Source organism: Taurulus bubalis (assembly GCF_910589615.1).
Source record: "Taurulus bubalis genome assembly, chromosome: 15".
Classification (NCBI taxonomy): Eukaryota; Metazoa; Chordata; class Actinopteri; order Perciformes; family Cottidae; genus Taurulus; species Taurulus bubalis.
This window is the reverse complement of record NC_136603.1, coordinates 1,435,460-1,458,413: the sequence shown is the minus strand read 5'-3', so window position 1 is coordinate 1,458,413 and position 22,954 is coordinate 1,435,460. Positions and strand designations below refer to the sequence as shown.

Below are 22,954 nucleotides of genomic sequence, written 5' to 3'. Positions count from 1 at the left end.
TATAGATAGCTGAGATTCTTCTGTAATTTTTGATATACAACACATGTATTTATCATATGCAAGTGACTTTAAAAAGGGAAATTTAAAAATGATGTAAAATCAAGAAAATGACCCCAGACCCCAGAGTGTTAAAAAGGAATGAAGTCTCTGAATCAAAGTTGTCTGAAGTCTGTTTATTCCTGCAGGAATGAACAGTCTGTCACTGCTACTGGCGCAGCCTGTGACACAGAATTCAAGAAGCAACAGTCATCACCCCACTTATAACACAATCAGGTCTCCGCCTCCAAACCCCCAACGGAGGAGGCCAGAGCAGCTGAGTCTGTTCGAGAAACATGAACCCCCACAGTTCTCGTCAACAGAACTTACATTTCCTTTGTCCTGAGAATCAACCCCTTATCTGGTCATGAAATATTGACTGTTGTGGAGCCGTCTCTTCACCTTTGTTTCCTGTTTTATTTTGTAAGTCCTTGTCTCGTGTGTACACAGTGTTGGGGTAGTTACTCAGAAAAAGTAACTAGTTACAAGTTACTAGTTACTTCTGAGAATTGTAACTAGATTACTTTACTAGTTACTGCATTTGAAAAGTACCTTCACTACTAGTTACTTTACTTTCCTTTTTCTTAAGCAAATGTACACATTAACCGTAAAGATACCTGGACAAACATCATGGCCCTTTCATCACTTTATGTTCAATAAAGGGCATCTCTTAGCCTTTCCACATAGTGTATTGTAAACATGTAAAACTAAATGGCACATAAAACTCAGCCATTAACTTGAAGGAACATTAACCCTGTTCACACTGTCTGACCAAAGAAATATGCCTCACTTTAAAATCCACAACCAACAGGATCCAAGAGGCTGTGTATGGTGGGGACATTCAGGTCAAACAGCACAACACATTGAAAACAGGCTTTTGGAAACATGAGACCCCACTAAACCAAACGGGGGCCGACTCCTAAGAACAAAACCAGCTTGTTATAGGAATCATTGTAGTGGTTTAAGAAAAATAGAAAAATAAATGGCACTTTTTCCCATAAAATAGAAACAGAAATGCACTTAACCCAAAAAATAGAAACAGGAAATGCAATTAAATAAACAGAAAATCCACTCCATCATTGCCTAAATAAACAGAAAGTGCACTATATCCTATGAAGTTTATCATTTTTCTCTATTCTTCAAAATAGCGATTGTATCGCATGAGTAAAAGTCTCTGGAATCTTTTCTCCGACAGCCTGTTCCTCCTTGGGGTCAGAACAATACTGCCCAGGCTGAAAGCCTTTCCACAGGTGCACTTGATGGTATTGGAGTGTTGTATTGCTTTGCAATATCCGTAATCCTAGGGAACCTGGAGAGAACCTCCCAGTTGGATCCGAGCATTTTTAAGTACTCCATGACTTCTGTTTCTGCCGTGTAGGAAAACTCCTCTTCAAAATCAAAAAAGTCAGTGTGACTGGAGGTGGTTGGGCTCTGAACTGCTGGTCCCATCTGTGACTCATCAGGAATCCGGGCACGACACTCAGAAATTAGCAGGCTTTTGACAGCATCTCTTCTCTTCTCATCTTTGAGCCAGCGGACCAACCTTTTAAGCCCCGAATGGACCTATATAGGTCCTTTTTTAAAATGTTAATTAAACTGTGTAAAACATTACAATAATCATGAACAAATATATTGATGCTACACATCAAATTAAACAAGAGAACCTGGGCTACAATAATTAGTCAGCCATTTCAACACAACTCAAACACCAACTAAAATAATTATTAAAATAAAATAGTTATAATTTTGTCACGAGTCAGCCCACTCTGCATGTTTCCGGAACTAGCAGCCTGTAGCTTGGTGCTATCAGAAAAAGACAAATAGCAAAAAGCAAGACAATTCCACACAGATTCCAAATATATTCACCAAATCCCTCTGCTGTAAAGCATCACTGAGATATGAACCAAAGAACACAGCAACATAAATCGCTGAGTCAGCACATTTTGAAATGTTTTTTTTTTTTGTTGAAAAAATGCATTTCCCCCAGTAAATCCACACTGATACACGTTTATTGAACACCATAAGTCATATGAAAGTGAAATATAAGGTTTGCTACATGAAAACATTCAAATGTCACAGATGCTCGAAAATATGCGCAAATGTGCCGAAATGCAAATTTTGGAAACCTCTCCTGAATTCTCTCTGTACTTTACCCAATCTGACTTTGTTCTGCTTCACTTTTTCAAGTGAAAACAGTGCAGAGAGACTGTTCACAGATTGTGCTATGATTTGGGAGAGCTTCAGGACTTCTTCTTCTTCTTCTTCTTCTCCTTCTCCTTCTTCTTCTTCTTCTTCTTCTTCTTCTTCTTCTTCTTCTTCTTAGTGAAGCATCATTTCAAGGAGATAATCATCCTGAAAGTGCTTTTTTCTATAGGCGGACCTGGAACTTCTATTTGTTCTGTGTTTCAATCTTTGTTTACTCTTAGCCAGCAACATATATACTAATATTTACACATCTGACCAAAAGCTCACAAGGGTTGCCTTTATTATAACACCAGAATTATTCAAATAGCCCTTGTGGTTGCAGAGATACACCCTTTTTAGTTTGTCGGCCCATCCTCAGGTGGAGTACCCTTGGAAGCGGCTGTGGGCCCTAATGTGTGTCTGGATGGATTTTCTCCCATCAACCTTGACCAATGGTCTTCAACAGTTTCTACTTCTAAACCTTCTACCTCTCTCCTAGACCCCATCCCGACGAGGCCGCTTAAAGCAGTTTTACCTTTAATTAGCGCCTCTCTACTAGATATTATCAATGTGCCTTTACTAACAGGTCATGTACCACATTCTTTTAAAGTAGCTGTAATTAAACCTCTTCTTAAAAAGCCCACTCTGGATCTCGACACCTATCTCTAACCTTCCTCTCTAAGATCCTTGAGAAGGTACACAAAAACACATTCAGCACTCAGGTGGTTGAGAGTCCATCTCCCCACAGATTGAACCAATCAGAGCGGTTCGGATGAAAACCTGCTGGCTTAGGGCAAGTCAACATGTCTGTCATTGTCTGTACAGTGGTGGTCAGCTGATGTCAGCTTGACATCACATGGACTGCTGAGTGGCACCAGTTGCTCATCATTGTTGGCAGTTGGATGGTAAAAAAAGAAGAATAAAACCTTCTTATCAAACACAGCAGCACCGTGTTGTACTTTACTCATTAGAATAGACAGTTGATCTTTCTGTTGCGTTTATCATTAAACTAGTTTTCTGCAGGACTACTCCTCACCCTGAAGGGCTTTCACAGCAAACAGAGATCTACATGATGAACTTGAATCATCCTTAGATGAAGAAATGAATAATAATAATGGCCGTTCAGCGGTTTGAAACAGTATCAGCTCCTCTGAACACGACTCTTTGTCCTCTACCTGCATGGGGTTGGAGGGTGGAGTCAGCTGGTCCGCTCACCTGGACTGACTCTGGGATCTTTCTGTCTCCTGACTTTCACCTTTTGGGCTTTTAGCTTTATTTATTGGTCAGTCAGCGGTCCAACCTTGAGCCAGGTTGTGACTGACAGATATATTTTGAATGTATTTAATATTTTACCATCCATACAGACATTTGCTAATAATGTCTGCACACTTCAGTCCTCTGAATATTTGTGCTTTCATTGGTGGCATTAACTTACATTGAAGCTCACATGATGGACTAATTCCAGCCTGCGTTCCTGTTTGGTGGTGCGGACACGTGATCCAAACCCACTACGGACGACCACCATGTTATGAGCTAAGAGGGTTTTGTCTTTTCACATATTTCTGTGAGATCAGGCTCTTTCTTTCTGTCCTGTTTCACCACCGTGTTTCTCTAAAGACTGTCTGCTCTGCCAACATCAATGAAAAAGACCTGAAGTCAACCGGTTCCTCCCTGAGCTCTGGCAATGCCCCGTGGATGTTTGATCACATTCATCTTCCACGCAAGGAAGTTACCCTTCATTTTGGGAGGCGGATCATGAATACATTAATATTATTAGAGTGATCACAAACTGCAGACAGGAACGTACTGAACCCTAAAAAGTCAAGTTTTAACCTAATATTGAATGATGGACATTGTGTAAAGATCTTTGACCCCACAATGCAATTCATACAAGGACACACACTCACCAACCTGCTGTCAGTTCATCAAAGTTCAAGTTGAATCATCACTTGAAGAATAAAAATACATTGTTTAAAATAGTATGTGTGACTTAGAGGGAAACTGATGGAATTGGATGCAAACAAACCCCAGTAGTTAGTGAATGTGGCCCCTGGAGTACAGCAATAGAAGCCCTGCATCCTGCATCAAGATGAGCTATAATGATAAGAACTATAATGAGGGTGGGCTGTGGGGACCATAGTGTCCAGCTGGTGGATCCCAAACACATCTTTTTAGGAGAGATATTCTGTAATATCAGCTCCTCTGATGAGAACATATTTCCTGTTCTGTTGGTTGTTTAATGCTCAGAAATGTGGACTTTGAGAATTGTTTTAGTGAGTCCTAGACAGGCCGTTCCACATATCAACATTTAGAAAACATTCATAGAGCTGCAACTCATGAACTGGCCAACACTCAACCTAGTATTGAAGAAGTGCTTTGTTTGTTCATGGATGCTTCATATTATAATGTTGTAACTGAATAGAGGTGGATCCTACTTCTGGGATGACGTGGAAGTTAAACAGGCGTGTTATTGAAGTAGTTCATGTTTTAACATTCAGACCCTTAAGCATGGCTGTGAAAGGTATTTAAACAGACCTTCAGTATGAGATGCAACGAGGGAGAAGACACTTGTGGTGAGTCCTCTTTGTCTCTTGGTGGAGGTTTTAGAGAACAGAAATAACTCTGATCTGATCTGTGGGTTAGAAAACTGGTAACAACTGAAGTGTCTTGTTGTAATGGGGTTGAACGGTGTGGCATTTCCAGGTGATATTCCAGTTGTAGAGTTCTGAGAGTCAGTGAATCCTGAGCCATGCGTCCTGTTGTGGTGACTGCCGTCCTTCTTCTGGTGGTGCTGATGTCCATGTCAGCCTCTGCAGCATGTAAGAACCAAACTGTCACTAAATCACTTTCTACACAGACACCAGGAACACTAAACTAACAGCACTTTTTTTCTGTGAAACAGGGAATCCTGGAGAAATGTGTCGGACCAAATATCCGGCCAATTATTGTAGAAAGGATCTCGGTCCAGGCTGGTTCCAGTTCGGACCAAACCGCTGTGTGAAGGCGATCCTTACACCACATTTGTTTTATGGAGATGCGAGGGTAATAAAAACAAACACACACCAGACTACAGACAGTACATTTGACCTCTTCCTGTTCACACAGTCTCATCACTTCATTAGAAGAAGTGAGGAAAGAGGAGGAAGCTGTATTTATGGAAAGGAGAAGTCCATTTACTCTCAAGTGTAATCAAAGTGTTTTAATAAAGCAGGTTCAGCTATGGAGGGCCATTTACCCAGAGCAAAAATTGGCAAATGAATTCAATAATTTTGGTGATCTTATTGGTAATTTCTCACATTAAAAACTTGAATTCAAACATTTAAATTCAAATGTAAAACTGCAATAGAAAATTAAATTTGGAGAAGATTTGAAGACAAAATTAATCATAAAGCATTGTCATATTCATAATTTTATTTTATGTGGGTCCTTGTGTAGCTTCATGCTGCTCACTGGCGTTATTGAAGGAGGGTGTGTCTTATTGAAGGTAGGCGTGTCTTATTGAAGGTAGGCGTGTCTTATTGAAGGTAGGCGTGTCTTATTGAAGGAGGGTGTGTCTTATTGAAGGTAGGCGTGTCTTATTGAAGGTCGACGTGTCTTCTTGAACGTAGGCGTGTCTTATTGAAGGTAGACGTGTCTTATTGGAGGTGGACGTGTCTTATTGAAGGTAGACGTGTCTTCTTGAACGTAGGCGTGTCTTATTGAAGGTAGGCGTGTCTTATTGAAGGTAGACGTGTCTTATTGAAGGTGGACGTGTCTTATTGAAGGTAGACGTGTCTTCTTGAACGTAGGCGTGTCTTATTGAAGGTAGACGTGTCTTATTGAAGGTAGACGTGTCTTATTGAAGGTAGGCGTGTCTTATTGAAGGTAGACGTGTCTTATTGAAGGTAGGCCTGTCTTATTGAAGGTAGACGTGTCTTATTGAACGTAGGCGTGTCTTATTGAAGGTAGACGTGTCTTCTTGAACGTAGGCGTGTCTTATTGAAGGTAGACGTGTCTTCTTGAACGTAGGCGTGTCTTATTGAAGGTAGACGTGTCTTCTTGAACGTAGGCGTGTCTTATTGAAGGTGGACGTGTCTTATTGAAGGTGGACGTGTCTTATTGAAGGTAGACGTGTCTTATTGAAGGTAGGCGTGTCTTATTGAAGGTGGACGTGTCTTATTGAAGGTAGGCGTGTCTTATTGAAGGTGGACGTGTCTTATTGAAGGTAGACGTGTCTTCTTGAACGTAGGCGTGTCTTATTGAAGGTAGACGTGTCTTCTTGAACGTAGACATGTCTTTCTATTATGTTAGTGATAGAGGGTGACATTTTTTTAATGGGTTTTAACATTGAAGGGAGACTTTTCCTTCACAGGACAAGACACACATGTCCCAGGAACATGTGGACCAAAGAACAAGTTCATTTCTCCCTTATTTATATTTTGAATAATGTTTTATTGATGATTCCCTAATTTTTCACCCGATTTTGAGTCTTTTTTTAGGATCCCCTATGATACCTGTTTATTGTTTTATGAGAAGCTACATAGGGTTAAATACAAGAAGAGTACTTTAACTTCCCTTGTATTGTTGTATTATAATATATTTTGATGAGAAGTATATTATATCGGGTAAAGTATATCCGACGTTAGTGATGGTGTTACTGTTTGTAACGTAGTGTTCTAGGGTTCAGGGTGTATTCTCCTCAGAGCAGAAGGGAACTGAACAGCCTTCATGACTTCAGGTCAGGAGAAGAAAGTTCAAATCAGGGAATTAGGATGAAGAATAATCCTCATTATCTCTTTTGATTACAGAAACACTGTCGGACCTTCACAAATGGAGCGCTGGTATCAATCCACAGCTTTAAAGAACTGGAACAACTGGAATGTGCCATGTACAGGGCTACAACTGGAAAAGATCATTACTGGATCGGACTGTATTGGGTAAGAAGTGAAATGTTTCTGTTCAGTTTGTGCCTCTAATGTGTTTACAATGAAATCACAGAGGTAAACACGTGTTATTGAATGATGTTACTAAGATTGTCCTCTTCTATGCTGTGCTCTGCTGGGGGGGGGGAGGAGGGGGGAGGGGGGACATTACTGCGGATGATACAAACAGGATCAATAAGATGATCAGAAAGACTCAGTGATTGGCCTTCCCCCGACTCACTAGAGGTCACTTTGGAAAAGGGATCAAGGGCCAAGTTAAAAATTATTGTTTCTCTTTAGTTGTGGTTTTTAGATTTATATTTTGCATCTTTCTGATGTCGGTCATGTATCTTGTTCCATATGGCATTTTCTGGTGTTTGTTCTTTGTAATGTGTCTCTTGTCTGCTGTGCACTGTGCACCTTGTCTGTTGTTGTCTGTGTGTCTGTTTGACTGTTTAACTTTGGTGACAAAAGAGTTCCCCCACTGTGGATTAATACAAGTGTTCTATCTATCTATCTACTCTCACTAATCGTCCATCAAATACATTCACCAAAAGGCCTCAGAAGCACATAGAAACATCCTACTGAGCTGAATACTACTTAGTGTGTACTTCTACCTCAGAGTACCATGTTGTAGTACTGCATTAACCTGCTGACACATGTTGATGTTATGTTGCAGATTCAGATTTGACTCAAACAATGCAATAATTCAATTTGATGCATAATAACTATATAAATAGTTGTCTGCAGTGTTATAGATATCTCTCACTGCACTGTTGTATTATTATGATGTTTCATCCATTTTATAATAACTAATATACTAGCTTACAACAGTGATAACCAAAACCCGTCACCCAGAATACCTCTGAGATGTAGTAAAAAGAACAATATTTAGTTGGAATGCTTCAGCATTGAAGCATTCCAACTATTGTTATTCTCTTCTTTATTAAACTTATTCAACTTCCGCTTCTTCTGTACATATTTTGAACCTCTTAAACGTCTTCATATATTCAGCTACAGAAACCGTTCAACTATTAAAATATTCAGCTACTTAAGGACACTCCGGCTAAATATCTTCATATTCTTAACTATTCCAATTTTAGAATTATTAAGCTTTTTATGAAAATGAAAATGAATGGGATCGGATGGAGAATATCCTGAAATCATCTTCAACTTTCAAAGCTTACACATTCTGCATACGTTCAGCTAAAGACAACATTTAAATTTAAACTTAAAATGTCGACAAAACCTTCAGCTATTATTCTATCATTTCAGATTTTTTATATCTTTTATACTTTTTGATCTGTCAGCGTTTTCGTTTTATGCTTTTTTCCGACCTTTTCTGGCTTTAACATGGGTGTGTATTGCGCAGCTCAGAGTGGTGATGTCACAGCTTGAGTCCTGAGAGATTTCCAGATTTCGTAAAAAAGGTATTTGCTTTTTGCCAACGTCAAAAATCTTGCCTTACTTCGTAACATTGGGTCGATTTGAATCCAACAGATTCCGACGTGTTTAAATCTGACTATATGTGAGAGGAAGTCAACCTCCTCTTCCATTCCCTCCCATGTTAAATATCATTTAAAAAATGTCTCCCACAGACAATCGTACCTGATTTTGAAATCGCTCTTAGAGACACATGTTTTACATTAAAGACCCACCAGTCACAGAATCTGTTCATCAAGTCGTCCTTACTCTCAATATCTGCTATCGAAGCAAAAGGAGCTTTTAGAGACTCAGTTTTTAGATAGTTTGATAGGTGTTCACCAGCATTAACTCCTTGTTAATCTCTACAGAACCGTAGTCCCTTTGAAGTCATCACTATGGCAACCTTCACGTCACACACAGGTGTTTTCATTAGTGCAGTTTGATAGACACAGAGAGACAGAGAGACAGAGAGAGGGAAGACACACCCACACACACATGAACTCTCTACCTCTCTCTCTCTACCTCTCTCTACACATCTCTCTCACTCTCTCTCTCTCTCTATACCCCTCTCTCTCCCTCTCTCTCTCCCTCTAATTTTTTTTCTTTCTTTCTTTCTCTCTCTTCAGTTTCACTCTTTCCCGCTCTCTTTCTCTACCTCTCTCGTTCAACTTATATATCTTATTCTATTTCTTCTGTACATATTTTTAATCTCTTCTCCTCCTTCATATATTCAGCTACAGAAACCGTTCAGCTATTAAAACGTTCAGCTCCTTAAGGACACGATGGCAATGACCTTTTCATATTTCTGACTTTTCCAATGTTTTAATTATTAAGCTTTTTATGAAAATTAAAATGAATGGGATCAATTCTTCAAATCCTCTTCAACTTCAAAAGCTTACAGGTTCTTCATACGTTCAGCTAGAGACACCTTTTAAACGTTCAAATGTTGACAAAACCTTCAGCTACTATTATATAATTTAATATGTTTATATTCAGCTATATTCAGCTATCTTTTCAAATATTTTAGCTTTAAGCTTCAGCTTTTAGCATTCCAATGCATTTTCAGCAGGAAACGCAATTTCTAGTTATGTCTGAGATCTAGTGGAGTAGAAAAGTACAAATCACATGGCATGAAATACAAAGAAAACATAATGTAATACTGTATTAGCAGCAGGCTTGTGCTGGTCTTGTGCGGTCTTGTGCGGTCTTGTGCGGTCTGTGAAAAACACAGACCGCATGAATGTTAGTGCAGTCGTCATGCTCAGGTCATCATTCTTTGTTTGTTTCTTTTCAGAATGGCAACAGCTATGCTTGGGATGATGGGTCTAAATTTGACTACTCCAATTGGGCTCGGGGTCAACCCGACAGTCATTGGCTTAAACCAGAGGGTTGCATTGAGATGAACTACGGGGGTAAGTAAACTAAAGACTCAGGAGGAGAGGTTATAACTTCATAGAGATGAACGTAGACTTCTGAACCTCAAGAAAAGACACTTTCATGACCCCTGGTGGATGATTATTAACCATCCACCATAAGCCCCGTTAAGCCCCAAGGCATTTTTTAGGATTTAGCTCGAAATAGCATACCCAAACTAAAAAGGGTGTATCTCTGCAACCACAAGGGCTATTTAAATAATTCGGGTGTTATAATAAAGGCAACCCTTGTGAGCTTTTGGTCAGATGTGTAAATATTAGTATATTTGTTGCTGGCTAAGAGTATAAAAGACGCGTTGTATCTGAACCCTGAACCCAGAGATCATTGATTATTACATTTTGATGGAGCGCTTCTTTTTCAACCGGTGCAGCTTTTCCAGCCTTCAGGGCACTCGTTCAGCGGTCCAAGAAACACACCACCAACTACATGCATGTAAATCATCTCACGTGACGCTACTCAGATAACCAAATATGTATTCTGATCAACTTCCTACTCAAGTGAGATTCACACACACAGGAGAGTCTGAGAATAATACGTGAGTCAGAGAAGTTATTTCACATGTCGTTCTCGTAAAAGAGGAAAGTGGTCAGAGACCAGAGTCTTGAACCAAGAATGGACTCTTCTGTCTTCATTCTTCCAATGGACAGTTCAAAACCAGAATGTCTCATATGTTCAGAGACCGAGATGATTATTAAAAGCAGCAATGTGAAGCTCCACTACGAGACAAAGCACAGAACCTTTGATCAAACGTACCCACTCACATCTGAGATGAAGTACAGGAAATAAACCTGAGAGCTCAATATGATCAGAATGCTAACATTCATTTACTGTCCAATAATGATGTAAACAGAGAGGACTAGAGCTGAAACAAGTGGTTTAATAACCACAGATGAAGTCCCTTTTTAGATTATGAGATCAATATAACAAGTTTTCAGTGAATTCAGGCAATTCAGCGGAATTCAGTACTTTATGTACTTTATTTTAAGAGTCACGTTTTTCAAAATCATTCTGTTCTTTCACTCTTTCTTTCATTCATAAATACATCCCATATTTTACTTGAAACGAGATAACTTTTATTTTATGATTCATCTAATTCAATTTGAAAACTAACTATCAATATTGTTGAGATATTATTTAATTGAACTTCATTTGATTTGACAGTCAGTTGTTGACTTCATACAGACGTTAACACAACTGTTTCACACAATACATGAATATATTCAGAGTCCTGGGTTTCCTCAACATGAAGAGAGGGTTTAAGTGAAGGACGAGGCATATCAGGAGCATACATTATTATAGTATAATGCAGTAAGTACACACATTCATAGCAAGTTCACACTGTGTAAAGACAACATGACAATAAGACACTTCAGTACCACAAACCCTGAAATCTCATTAATCACATGACTGTCCTGTTTTCTGTTTTACAGGCTGGGGACTCTGGAACGATGAGCACTGTTATAGGAGGAGGCCCTTTGTGTGTCAAGCGAAACTCTAGTAGTTCAGAGTGAGACTCTAGTAGTTCAGAGTGAGACTCTAGTAGTTCAGAGTGAGACTCTAGTAGTTCAGAGTGAGACTCTAGTAGTTCAGAGTGAACATGAAGAGCTGCTGTTGGACTCGTCTTCATCAACTGTAACCACTGCAAGCTTTCACATTTACTGCAATAAATATGAGATTTTGTGATGTATACAGGAGCCCTGTGTCTGTGCATCTTTTTAGATTGCTTCATGTTAATAACCTCATTTTGGTAGTTTCAGGTTATTTTAATTGTTCAAGTTCTATTTTTGGAAACCGATGGGATAATCTGACTTGAAATGATGGTTTGAGATATTTCATACTGTACAGTTTTATCTCTAAAAATATTCATATGAAACCATCTCAAAAGGAAATGTTGGGATTGAAGTGGTCACAACTCATAGACATGAAAAAGCTAAATTCTCCCCATCATTTTAAGATTGTAAAGACTTGATTATGTAATCTCTTTGGCACTCTGCACACTGTCAGTCTGTGAGGGAAACGATTCATTATGTAGAAAACACACCAATTTCAACCTAGGGTTTCTGAATCATTTCTGAATGTTCTGCATGAATGAGACCTAAAATGTCATCAGAACAACATCACGTCTTAAAACTAGATGGAGAGGAAACAAATATATATTTTTAAAGTAATTTGTATTCATTGAATTATTTATTTATTTAACACGTCTTGGTTGGGAACAGAATGTGGACCTATCAGTTCATTTGAAGAGATAATTGGATTCAGGTGTTTCATGACATGGATGACAAGCAGGTGTGAGTTGAAAAGGTCCTCTTCCTCTGACAGAATATAACCCTGGTCTTCCATATCAAAGTCTGGTCTTCTCCACTTGTGGAAGTGTCTCATGCCTCGGAGCATTTTGTGGAGATCACACGAAAAGCTGTTGATGGTCACCAGTACTGAAAAGGCTCCCAAACCCTTTGTGTAAAGTGTAGTCCTCACCTATTGAAGAAATGTGGTCAAAAGGTCCTGGGAGCTGGTGTGGGGAATAAGGTCCAGAGTCCAAAATGAGTTAAAATAAAAAATAATTTAATTGGAGATGATAGCAGACAGTTTATGCAGTCCCGATCGGGCTCCCTCCTTCCTCAGCGAACTCTACCGACCACACGTCCGTTTAGCTGGCGTCACAGGAGAGAGGGGGCCGCTTCCTCTCGCGTACATTAGTTTCTACCTCAGCCACAGAGCTTTAGGCCCTTCCATTGGTTAGTATCACCTATCATATCACCTCTGTCACAATCTCTTTGTTCATTGGGCCCGCAGCTTCAGGGGCGGAGCTCTTCTTCTTCTTCTTCTTCTTCTTCTTCTTCTTCTTCTTCTTCTTCTTCTTCTTCTTCTTCTTCTTCTTCTTCTCGTTCATATGCATACAATTACTTATCCATAATAATATTCTTTATTAATTACCATATCTGTTGTGCATTGTAATGTACACATAAACAATTTATTTCTTACATGTGCAAGTCTAAATTTGACCAACTCTACAGGGTCAACAGGTCTGTAGACGATGCTGTTAACATGGCCCTCCACCACATCCTCCAGCATCTGGACTCCCCAGGAACCTACGCCAGGATCCTGTTCGTGGACTTCAGCTCTGCCTTCAACACCATCACCTGTCTCTGCTGCAGGACAAGCTCTCCCAGCTGCAGGTGTCAGACTCCACCTGCAGCTGGATCACAGACTTCCTGGCTGACAGGAAGCAGCACGTGAAGCTGGGGAAACACGTCTCAGGCTCTCGGTCCATCAGCACCGGTTCCCCCCAAGGCTGCGTTCTTTCCCCGCTGCTCTTCTCCCTGTACACCAACAGCTGCACCTCCAGTCACCAGTCCGTCAAGCTCCTGAAGTTCATGGATGACACCACCCTCATCGGACTCATCTCTGGTGGGGACGAGTCCGCCTACAGGTGGAAGACTGACCACCTGGTGACCTGGTGCAGCCAGAACAACCTGGAGCTCAACGCTCTGAAGACAGTGGAGATGGTTATGGACTTCAGAAAGAATGCTGCCCCACCTGCCCCTCTCATCCTATGTGACTCCCCCGTCAACGCTGTGGAGTCCTTCCGCTTCCTGGGCTCCATCATTTCCCAGGACCTCAAAAGGCCCAGCAGAGGATGTTCTTCCTGAGGCAGCTGAGGAAATTCAACCTGCCAAAGAAAATGATGGTGCAGTTCTACACTGCCATCGTTGAGTCCATCCTCTGCTCCTCCATCACCGTCTGGCACGCTGCAGCCACTGCCAAGGACAAGGCCAGGCTGCAGCGCATCATCCGCTCTGCGGAGAGGGTGATTGGCTGCAATTTGCCATCCCTCCAGGTCCTGTCCACTTCCAGGACACTGAAGCGGGCAAGAAAGATCGCAGCTGACCCCTCTCACCCTGGACACAACCTGTTTGTGTCCCTCCCCTCTGGCAGGAGATTGAGGTCCATCAGGACTAAGACCTCACGCCACACTAACAGTTTCTTCCCGTCGGCAGTCGGGCTCATCAATAGAGCCCGGGTTCCCCACTGACTGACTATCACAGGACTATTCTCGGACCATTCTTTCGGACCATTTACTTTTATTTGTATTCCTTTCTCTCCTCCTACCGGTCACTCCACTGCACAATTCATATTTAAACACTCATGCCACATACACTTAACTTTAACTTTAACTTAAACACACGCGTCACTTTAACATACACTTACATAAATGTTATCTGTTGTCTTAGCACTTTATCCTTATCTGATTTAGACATCATTGCACTGTTGCTGTCGCTGATTGTTGTTTGTCTCGTCTAATGTCTAATGTATGCACCTTCCGCCTAACTAAATTCTTCGTTTGTGCAAACATTCCTGGCAATAAACGGTTTCTGATTCTGATTCTCAACTTTTAAAACACTAAAACTGTTAGGCAGATGGTGGCTTGGTAATAAATGGAAGAAATCCAACAGCCTTGTAACTCTCTGTAGGAGTGGATTTACAACAAAAATCACGCCAAGAGCAAGACAGTTGATCCTCCAGGAGGTCACAAAGACCCCCAGGGTAACTTTAAGAGTCTGCAGGCCTCTCTTGGATAATGTGATGTCAAGTGTTTCACTGAGGAAAGTTCATGGAATAAGTTCAATGGAACACATTTCACTTTATTTGATGTGTTCAGCAGTCTGACGAAGCATTATATTGATATCAAGTGTTCTGTGACTAGATGACGTGCTGCTGACACTTTAACATGAACGAAGGAGATCCAATCTCTCTGTCACCAAACAGGAAAACAATTGTTGATGTGTGCACTGCTGCCACCTGGTGGTGGGTAGTTTCATCCTGTGCACTTGTCAAATACTTGTAGAATTGTGCTCTTTCTTTCTCATTTGAATTGAGTTCAGCAGCCCAAACTGTATTGAATCAGGAGAGTTACAGGAACTATTTTATAGTTGTTTTCTATCCAAGAAGTTACAAAATGTATAACATATCAAATCAAATCTTTAGATTGTATTTACTTATTTCCTATTATTTTCATGGGCACGAGTATGAAGTATGAACCAACGCCACATACCAAGTATTTACTGCCCATGCTGGTTTGTGATCTCTGTCCATAGACAGGCCTTTAAAACACAGGAACCAAAAACAAGAAATACAAGCTCTTTTTCTAAATACTTGTGGATGAAATCATGTATTCCCTGCACAGAGAAGAAGCACCGTTACAGAGAATCCCTGTGAGTCTGTTGCACTGAAGAGTGACATCTCACATTTATACACAGAGATCAAAGGTAAGGGTTTCCAAAGGAGCACGCTGTTTCAGGTGGATGCTCGAACAAAAGACTAGACCACCTGTGGTTTTAAAATATCTTCTTCCTTAATTTATGACCTGTCCACAGAAGTGATTGATTACTTGAGAACAGCTACGGGAATGGTATAACATTTGCATTTGACAGCTGCAGGAAGAAGATGACTTGCATTAAAAGTCTGTTGAAAAAAAACGACAACTAAGAATATCAAATTTCCATTACAGGCGTTTCTGTCGTAGCACATTTTAATCTCCAGAGGATGAAGTGCAGACAGATGCAAAGATTACGTCCTCAACTGTGCATCTACTCAGCACCCACAAGGTGGCGCTCCAACACCACATAGGTCAGTCACACGGCTCCTTTGACACAACTGTGTGAGTATTTTCAATATTTATTCAGTAGGTAGTCATTTGTGCTTGTGTAAACAAATGTCTATTCCATAAGCAGGTATTTAAAAGTGAAACATACAAATCAACTCACATCTCAAATCAAATTCCCTCAATATTTGATCAGCTGTCTATATTTGGGCAGCTGTTGAGCTCACCGCAGCTTTTTGAAATGGTCATCGTTGTTTGTAGAAATCCAAGATGACATCAAATAGCAATTAAAAAAAAGACTTAGTTTTGTTTTTATTTGATCATTTCTGGTTGAATGTTGGTGTGCAGAAGGCAGGATAAGAGGCTGACCTCTATGTGCACATTACCACTTATCTTCAAAGCCAAAGCTCGTTCCTTTCTAGTGGAAGACACAAGGCAAATATGTACAAACATCCATCGGCCTTTAAATTGTATCCATTGACGGTCTTCTCAATGGACGCAGATTCAGCTTTTGACCGGCTTAAAGGGGATATATCTATTTACATGTTTTCAATGAATTGGGTTTGGTTCTAATTATATTTTCCAGATTAAACTTGTTGACACATCACCCAAATTGTCTGGGGTCACTAAAAGTTAGCAATCACAGTATTCATATCTGTGAATGGGGGTCAGGGATGCCCAATCAGTCCACTGTTACTTGCTATCGATCAATAAGTGGAAGTAGTATATGAGTGGCGCCTTTGCGCGTGCATGTTTTCATATTCATGATCCGTCATGTTGATTGTCAGCGTGTCCAGCGGCTATTTTTACTGTGGGCATGTTCACCAGCCATTTTGAGAGGTGTGGTGGGGGCGTGCCAGTAAGGTGGTTTGATTAAATAGGTATACAGGTCTGTTAGGCTTTGTTAATTATTTCACTTCTCGACCATTTTTATCTACCGGGACTGCTGTTGATGCAGTTACTGCTGTTGATGCAGTTACTGCTGTTGATGCTACTGCTGTTGATGCAGTTACTGCTGTTGATGCAGTTACTGCTGTTGATGCAGTTACTGCTGTTGATGCAGTTACTGCTGTTGGTGCAGTTACTGCTGTTGGTGCAGTTACTGCTGTTGGTGCAGTTACTGCTGTTGATGCTGTTACTGCTGTTGATGCAGTTACTGCTGTTGGTGCTGCTGCTGTTGATGCAGTTACTGCTGTTGGTGCAGTTACTGCTGTTGATGCAGTTACTGCTGTTGGTGCTGCTGCTGTTGATGCAGTTACTGCTGTTGATGCAGTTACTGCTGTTGGTGCAGTTACTGCTGTTGGTGCTGCTGCTGTTGATGCAGTTACTGCTGTTGGTGCAGTTACTGCTGTTGGTGCTGCTGCTGTTGATGCAGTTACTGCTGTTGATGCAGTTACTGCTGTTGATGCTACTGCTGTTGATGCAGTTACTGCTGTTGATGCAGTTACTGCTGTTGATGCAGTTACTGCTGTTGATGCAGTTACTGCTGTTGGTGCAGTTACTGCTGTTGGTGCAGTTACTGCTGTTGATGCTGTTACTGCTGTTGATGCAGTTACTGCTGTTGGTGCTGCTGCTGTTGATGCAGTTACTGCTGTTGGTGCAGTTACTGCTGTTGATGCAGTTACTGCTGTTGGTGCTGCTGCTGTTGATGCAGTTACTGCTGTTGATGCAGTTACTGCTGTTGATGCTGCTGCTGTTGATGCAGTTACTGCTGTTGATGCTGCTGCTGTTGATGCAGTTACTGCTGTTGATGCTGCTGCTGTTGATGCAGTTACTGCTGTTGATGCTGCTGCTGTTGATGCAGTTACTGCTGTTGATGCAGTTACTGCTGTTGATGCTGCTGCTGTTGATGCAGTTACTGCTGTTGATGCAGTTACTGCTGTTGATGCAGTTACTGCTGTTGGTGCTGCTGCTGTTGATGCAGTTACTGCTGTTGGTGCAGTTACTGCTGTTGATGCAGTTACTGCTGTTGGTGCTGCTGCTGTTGATGCAGTTACTGCTGTTGGTGCAGTTACTGCTGTTGATGCTGCTGCTGTTGATGCTGCTGCTGTTGATGCAGTTACTGCTGTTGGTGCTGCTGCTGTTGATGCAGTTACTGCTGTTGGTGCAGTTACTGCTGTTGATGCTGCTGCTGTTGATGCTGCTGCTGTTGATTCAGTTACTGCTGTTGATGCAGTTACTGCTGTTGATGCTGCTGCTGTTGATGCAGTTACTGCTGTTGATGCAGTTACTGCTGTTGGTGCAGTTACTGCTGTTGATGCAGTTACTGCTGTTGATGCAGTTACTGCTGTTGGTGCAGTTACTGCTGTTGGTGCAGTTACTGCTGTTGGTGCAGTTACTGCTGTTGATGCAGTTACTGCTGTTGATGCTGCTGCTGTTGATGCTGTTACTGCTGTTGGTACAGTTACTGCTGTTGGTGCAGTTACTGCTGTTGGTACAGTTACTGCTGTTGGTGCAGTTACTGCTGTTGATGCAGTTACTGCTGTTGGTGCAGTTACTGCTGTTGGTGCAGTTACTGCTGTTGGTGCAGTTACTGCTGTTGATGCTGCTGCTGTTGATGCTGCTGCTGTTGATGCTGCTGCTGTTGATGCAGTTACTGCTGTTGATGCTGCTGCTGTTGATGCTGCTGCTGTTGATGCAGTTACTGCTGTTGGTGCAGTTACTGCTGTTGATGCAGTTGCTGCTGTTGGTACAGTTGCTGCTGTTGGTACAGTTGCCGCTGTTGCTGCTGCTGCTGTTGATGCAGTTGCTGCTGTTGGTACAGTTACTGCTGTTGGTACAGTTGCTGCTGTTGGTACAGTTGCTGCTGTTGCTGCTGCTGCTGTTGATGCAGTTGCTGCTGTTGGTACAGTTACTGCTGTTGGTACAGTTGCTGCTGTTGGTACAGTTACTGCTGTTGATGCAGTTGCTGCTGTTGGTACAGTTACTGCTGTTGATGCTGCTGCTGTTGATGCTGCTGCTGTTGATGCAGTTACTGCTGTTGATGCTGCTGCTGTTGATGCTGCTGCTGTTGATGCAGTTACTGCTGTTGGTGCAGTTACTGCTGTTGATGCAGTTGCTGCTGTTGGTACAGTTGCTGCTGTTGGTACAGTTGCCGCTGTTGCTGCTGCTGCTGTTGATGCAGTTGCTGCTGTTGGTACAGTTACTGCTGTTGGTACAGTTGCTGCTGTTGGTACAGTTGCTGCTGTTGCTGCTGCTGCTGTTGATGCAGTTGCTGCTGTTGGTACAGTTGCTGCTGTTGGTACAGTTACTGCTGTTGGTACAGTTACTGCTGTTGCTGCTGCTGCTGTTGATGCAGTTGCTGCTGTTGGTACAGTTGCTGCTGTTGGTACAGTTACTGCTGTTGGTACAGTTACTGCTGTTGATGCAGTTACTGCTGTTGGTACAGTTACTGCTGTTGGTACAGTTGCTGCTGTTGCTGCTGCTGCTGTTGATGCAGTTGCTGCTGTTGGTACAGTTGCTGCTGTTGGTACAGTTACTGCTGTTGGTACAGTTACTGCTGTTGGTGCAGTTGGAGCTCACTTGGATTCAAAGCAAGATGCAGTCTTCCTGTTATCTGGATAGGACCCTCCGGCCGTGTTATAGGTATGTCGGCAGACAGTATATCTAACGATACAGCTGTGGATGCGCCCCAACCCAAGAAACGCAAGACTGAGGGTCTCACTACTTGTAGTCAGCTTGATTGATGAACATACGTTTATTCCTTCCTCCTTTATTCTCAATCCATATGTCCCAAAATCAACGTAAGAGCTATGGAACACATCAAATAAAAATGAGCTCTTATGAGTATGAAAAGTTAGCTATCATTAGCACCTTATTACATACATGCAGTTACACATAGACAGGTTAACTAAAACAAAGTCACAAAACAAATAATAAAACACAATAAAACACAAAGTACCTTGTTCCCGTTCCAGCGAGGTGCTTGGCCGTTCCTACATTGTCTTTTCTACACGTTACCTTCATTATACACCGTCATTTTGACCTGCTTCTAAAACGGAGTCAAGCTACTAAATTGACATATACTTCCGATCTCGCCGGAAGTCCTTCAAAATAAAAGGACCCAAAACATACAAAGACACTTCCAAAATAAAAGCTTGCAGAGAATAATCACCCTATCAAAAGAACCTCTTCAGGGTCAGTTACACTACTGAGAAGACCCCTGTCTTAGAGATAGAACTCAGGGGCTTAAATAGGAAAAGACTGGAAACAATTTCGAGCCGTTGTCTGTTTGGATCTTGATCAGTGTGGTTTTCGAGGGGTCGCTTTATACGGCTCAGTAAGCAGCTATTTAATAGTAAAACATATCAAATAACTCAAATCTCAAATAAAATTCCCTCAATGTATGTATCAGCTGTCTATATTTGGATGGCTGTGGACCTCACCACAGCTTTGGAAATGTTCATCATTGTTTGTAGGAATCCAAGATTTCATCAAATAGAGAGAAAACACGTTTTCATTTGTGCACTGCTGCCACCTGGTGGTGGGTAGTTTCATCCTACACACTTGGCAAATACTTGTTGAATTGTGCTCCTTATGTCTCCTTTAAATTGAGTTCAGCAGCCCAAACTGTATTAAATCAGGAGAGTTACAGGAACTCTTTTATAGTTGTTTTCTATCCAAGCAGTTACAAAATGTATAAACATATCAAATCAAATATTTAGATTTCATTGACTTATTTCCTGTTATTTTCATGAACCAACGCCACATACTAAGTATTACTGCCCATGCTGGTTTGTGATCTCTGCCCATAGACAGGCATTTAAAACACAGGAACTAAAAACAATACATACATACTACAATGATTATTGTAGTATGATTTACAGGTTGAGTGTTGGCCAGTTCATGAATTGCAGCTCAATGAATGTTTTCTAAATGTTGATTTGTGGAACGGCCTGTATTGGACGAAGACAGGATCAAGCAAAGTTAGTAGTGTGCATTAGTGTAATTAATTAATTACAGGTGGGATATGGGGTGAGAGGCGATTAGGGTCGAGGAATGAAGAAATGAGATGGGGGGGTCAAGGAGTGAAGAAATTAAGTGGGGTCAAGGGATTAAGGGATGAAGGGTAAGGTATGGGGTTGAAGGATGAAGGGTAGAGGAGCAGTGATGGACCGCTGACGTCCGGTCGGGCCTGTGAGAGTGGGGACTCATGCTTCATGAAGTCGGGTGTGAGTCGACATTTCCCGAAATTGTCAGGGTTGAAATGGATGTACGTGAGGTATGCGGCGGAAGACCGGCAGACCGAGAAACCCCGATGATGTGATCGTGGTTTACTGAAGGCCGTGGACCTCATATGACAGGGGTCGGAGGCTGGTGCCCTAGGGCTGAAATGTCTTGCACGAGGAACAAGGTGGTCAAGTTTTGTGACGTAGGATGGGAGGCTCGAATGCTGAACTGGTGCTCAGCTGAAACCCAAGTGGGCTCCACGTGAACTGTGTTATGTCGAGACGATGGGACCAGTGTTCCCTCTAAGCTGTGTGCGTGCACGGCCGCGCAGGCCAGTCGAAGTGGCCGCGTAATAGATTTTTCAGACCGCGCACATTTTTCTGTCCGCACAAACGATTTTTTTTCAGGGGTTAAAAATCTTTTTTGCGCCAGTGTTTGTGAGATAGGAGTGAGCCATCTCCACAATAATAAGATCTTTGATGTGACGTGTCGAGTCTTCTTGGCCAATCAGCGTCCCGTTTCTCGACATGCGCTCTCTGTACCTCTGCTAGCGCTCTGCCTCCGTTAGCACCCCCCACCCCGCTGTCCTCCTCCGGGCGCCAGGAGTGAAGCTCGCCCAGAGCGCCACATGAGCTCGGGCCGGCGCTGTTTAGGCTCCTCCTGGCGGGCCCTGCTCCAGCAGCTATAGGCTACCATGGCGAAAAGAAAGCAGAGCAGGCGCCCCAGAAAAAGGTCTGCCTAACATTCAACATGAGGGGCTAGATGAAATAGTCCAAACTGACACAGGTAGGATGAAACTTTCAGACATATTTAAATATGAAGTTATTAAATTGTTTATATAGGCTACCTTTAGGAAAAAATGACACCATGTCAATTTAATAGGCCTATAATTATTGTTAAGCACTGCATTAGCATTTTTCTTTCAATGAAGTTCCACTTTAATGTTGTACCTGCTGAGAAATGACTAAACACCTTTGATACTTTTATTTGTTATATATATCATTATCAGTCATAACCAGTGAACCAGTCATAACCTCCCCTTATTGAAGTTCAACAAAGATCCTTTAAGTTCAACTAAACTGACTGGTAAAACACCATCATTAAAATGTTCCCAAAGTCCAGCCATTATAAAGGACATTAAATAAATATCAACCTTGTATACATGCTGTCATCTCTTTGAGTCCCCTATGGCTGACCAGGCTTGTGGTCATTTTCGGCAGGTCCCGTGGTTGCGAATGGCTCACAGTGCTGAAATGTGCGCTCAGAAAAAAATGTTTTTGCTCAGTGCTGAAAAAAATTAGAGGGAACATTGGATGGGACCGTCCTGCGTTCAGGATGTCTTCGACGAAGCTGTTGTCTGAATAGATTGCGAAGGTCTTGGAGCGTTCGTGCCCCCCGAAGAATGGTGGAGGGGGCTGCGTCTGTGATATCACCTCAAATGGTGAACGGCATATGACTGAGAAAGATCAGAGTCAGTCCAGGTGAGCTGACATGCTGACTCCACCCACCTGCAAGGAGAGGGCAAGGAGTTCAGGGGAGCTGTTAATGTTTAAAATTGTTGAACCGGTATTATTAAGTTCTTCCTCAGGGTGTTTGAGAGCTGCTGAAGACAAGCACAGTTTAAAAAGGTGTCTCTCTGTTTGCTGTGAAAGCCCTTCAGAGTGAGGAGGATACCTTCATTGAACTCATTTATTGATGAGGGCCAGAAGAAAGATTAACAACGAAGACCACGCCGCGAACTCCACATATCCGAGCAAACAAAAGGAAACAGTTTTCTCATCCTTGTTGGCCCACCCGCCTTCGAAACACAGCAGCACCTCGCCTCCGACTACTTATTAGAATAGACGCTTGATCAGTTTCCAAATGCTTTATTTGCATTACTAACAGGGCTCCAGTTGTACAGGATCTTATCTCTCATGAAAGTAGTTTTCTGCAGGTCTCCTCCTCACCCTGAAGCGCTTTCACAGCAAACAGAGGAGATGTCCTTTTTTGAACTTGTGCTTGTCTTCAACAGCCTGAGGACTACATGTTCAGCAGCTCCTCTGAACCTAACGAGAGCTAACGGAGATAGCTGACTACAGCTATGAACGGTGGGTCATCAACTGTTGTCTCTATCACCGTTAACTTTATTTCAGTGAACTCATCCTGACTTGTATTAATGTATTGTACAGAGTGGATTCAAAGCTGCGAGGGTCCAGAG

General features: G+C 41.9%; 1 protein-coding gene across 1 annotated transcript; it reads left to right on the top strand.

The window, feature by feature from the left end:
* Window positions 1-4,754: 4,754 nt before the first annotated feature.
* Window positions 4,755-11,674, top strand: LOC306747660 (C-type Lectin CRL-like). The gene is made up of 6 exons (XM_079230729.1): window positions 4,755-4,793; window positions 4,924-5,039; window positions 5,123-5,262; window positions 7,008-7,136; window positions 9,841-9,958; window positions 11,411-11,674. Exons 2-6 carry the CDS (start codon window positions 4,970-4,972, stop codon window positions 11,476-11,478), a joined length of 525 nt encoding a protein of 174 aa, XP_079086855.1. The 5' UTR covers window positions 4,755-4,793; window positions 4,924-4,969; the 3' UTR covers window positions 11,479-11,674.
* Window positions 11,675-22,954: the final 11,280 nt, after the last annotated feature.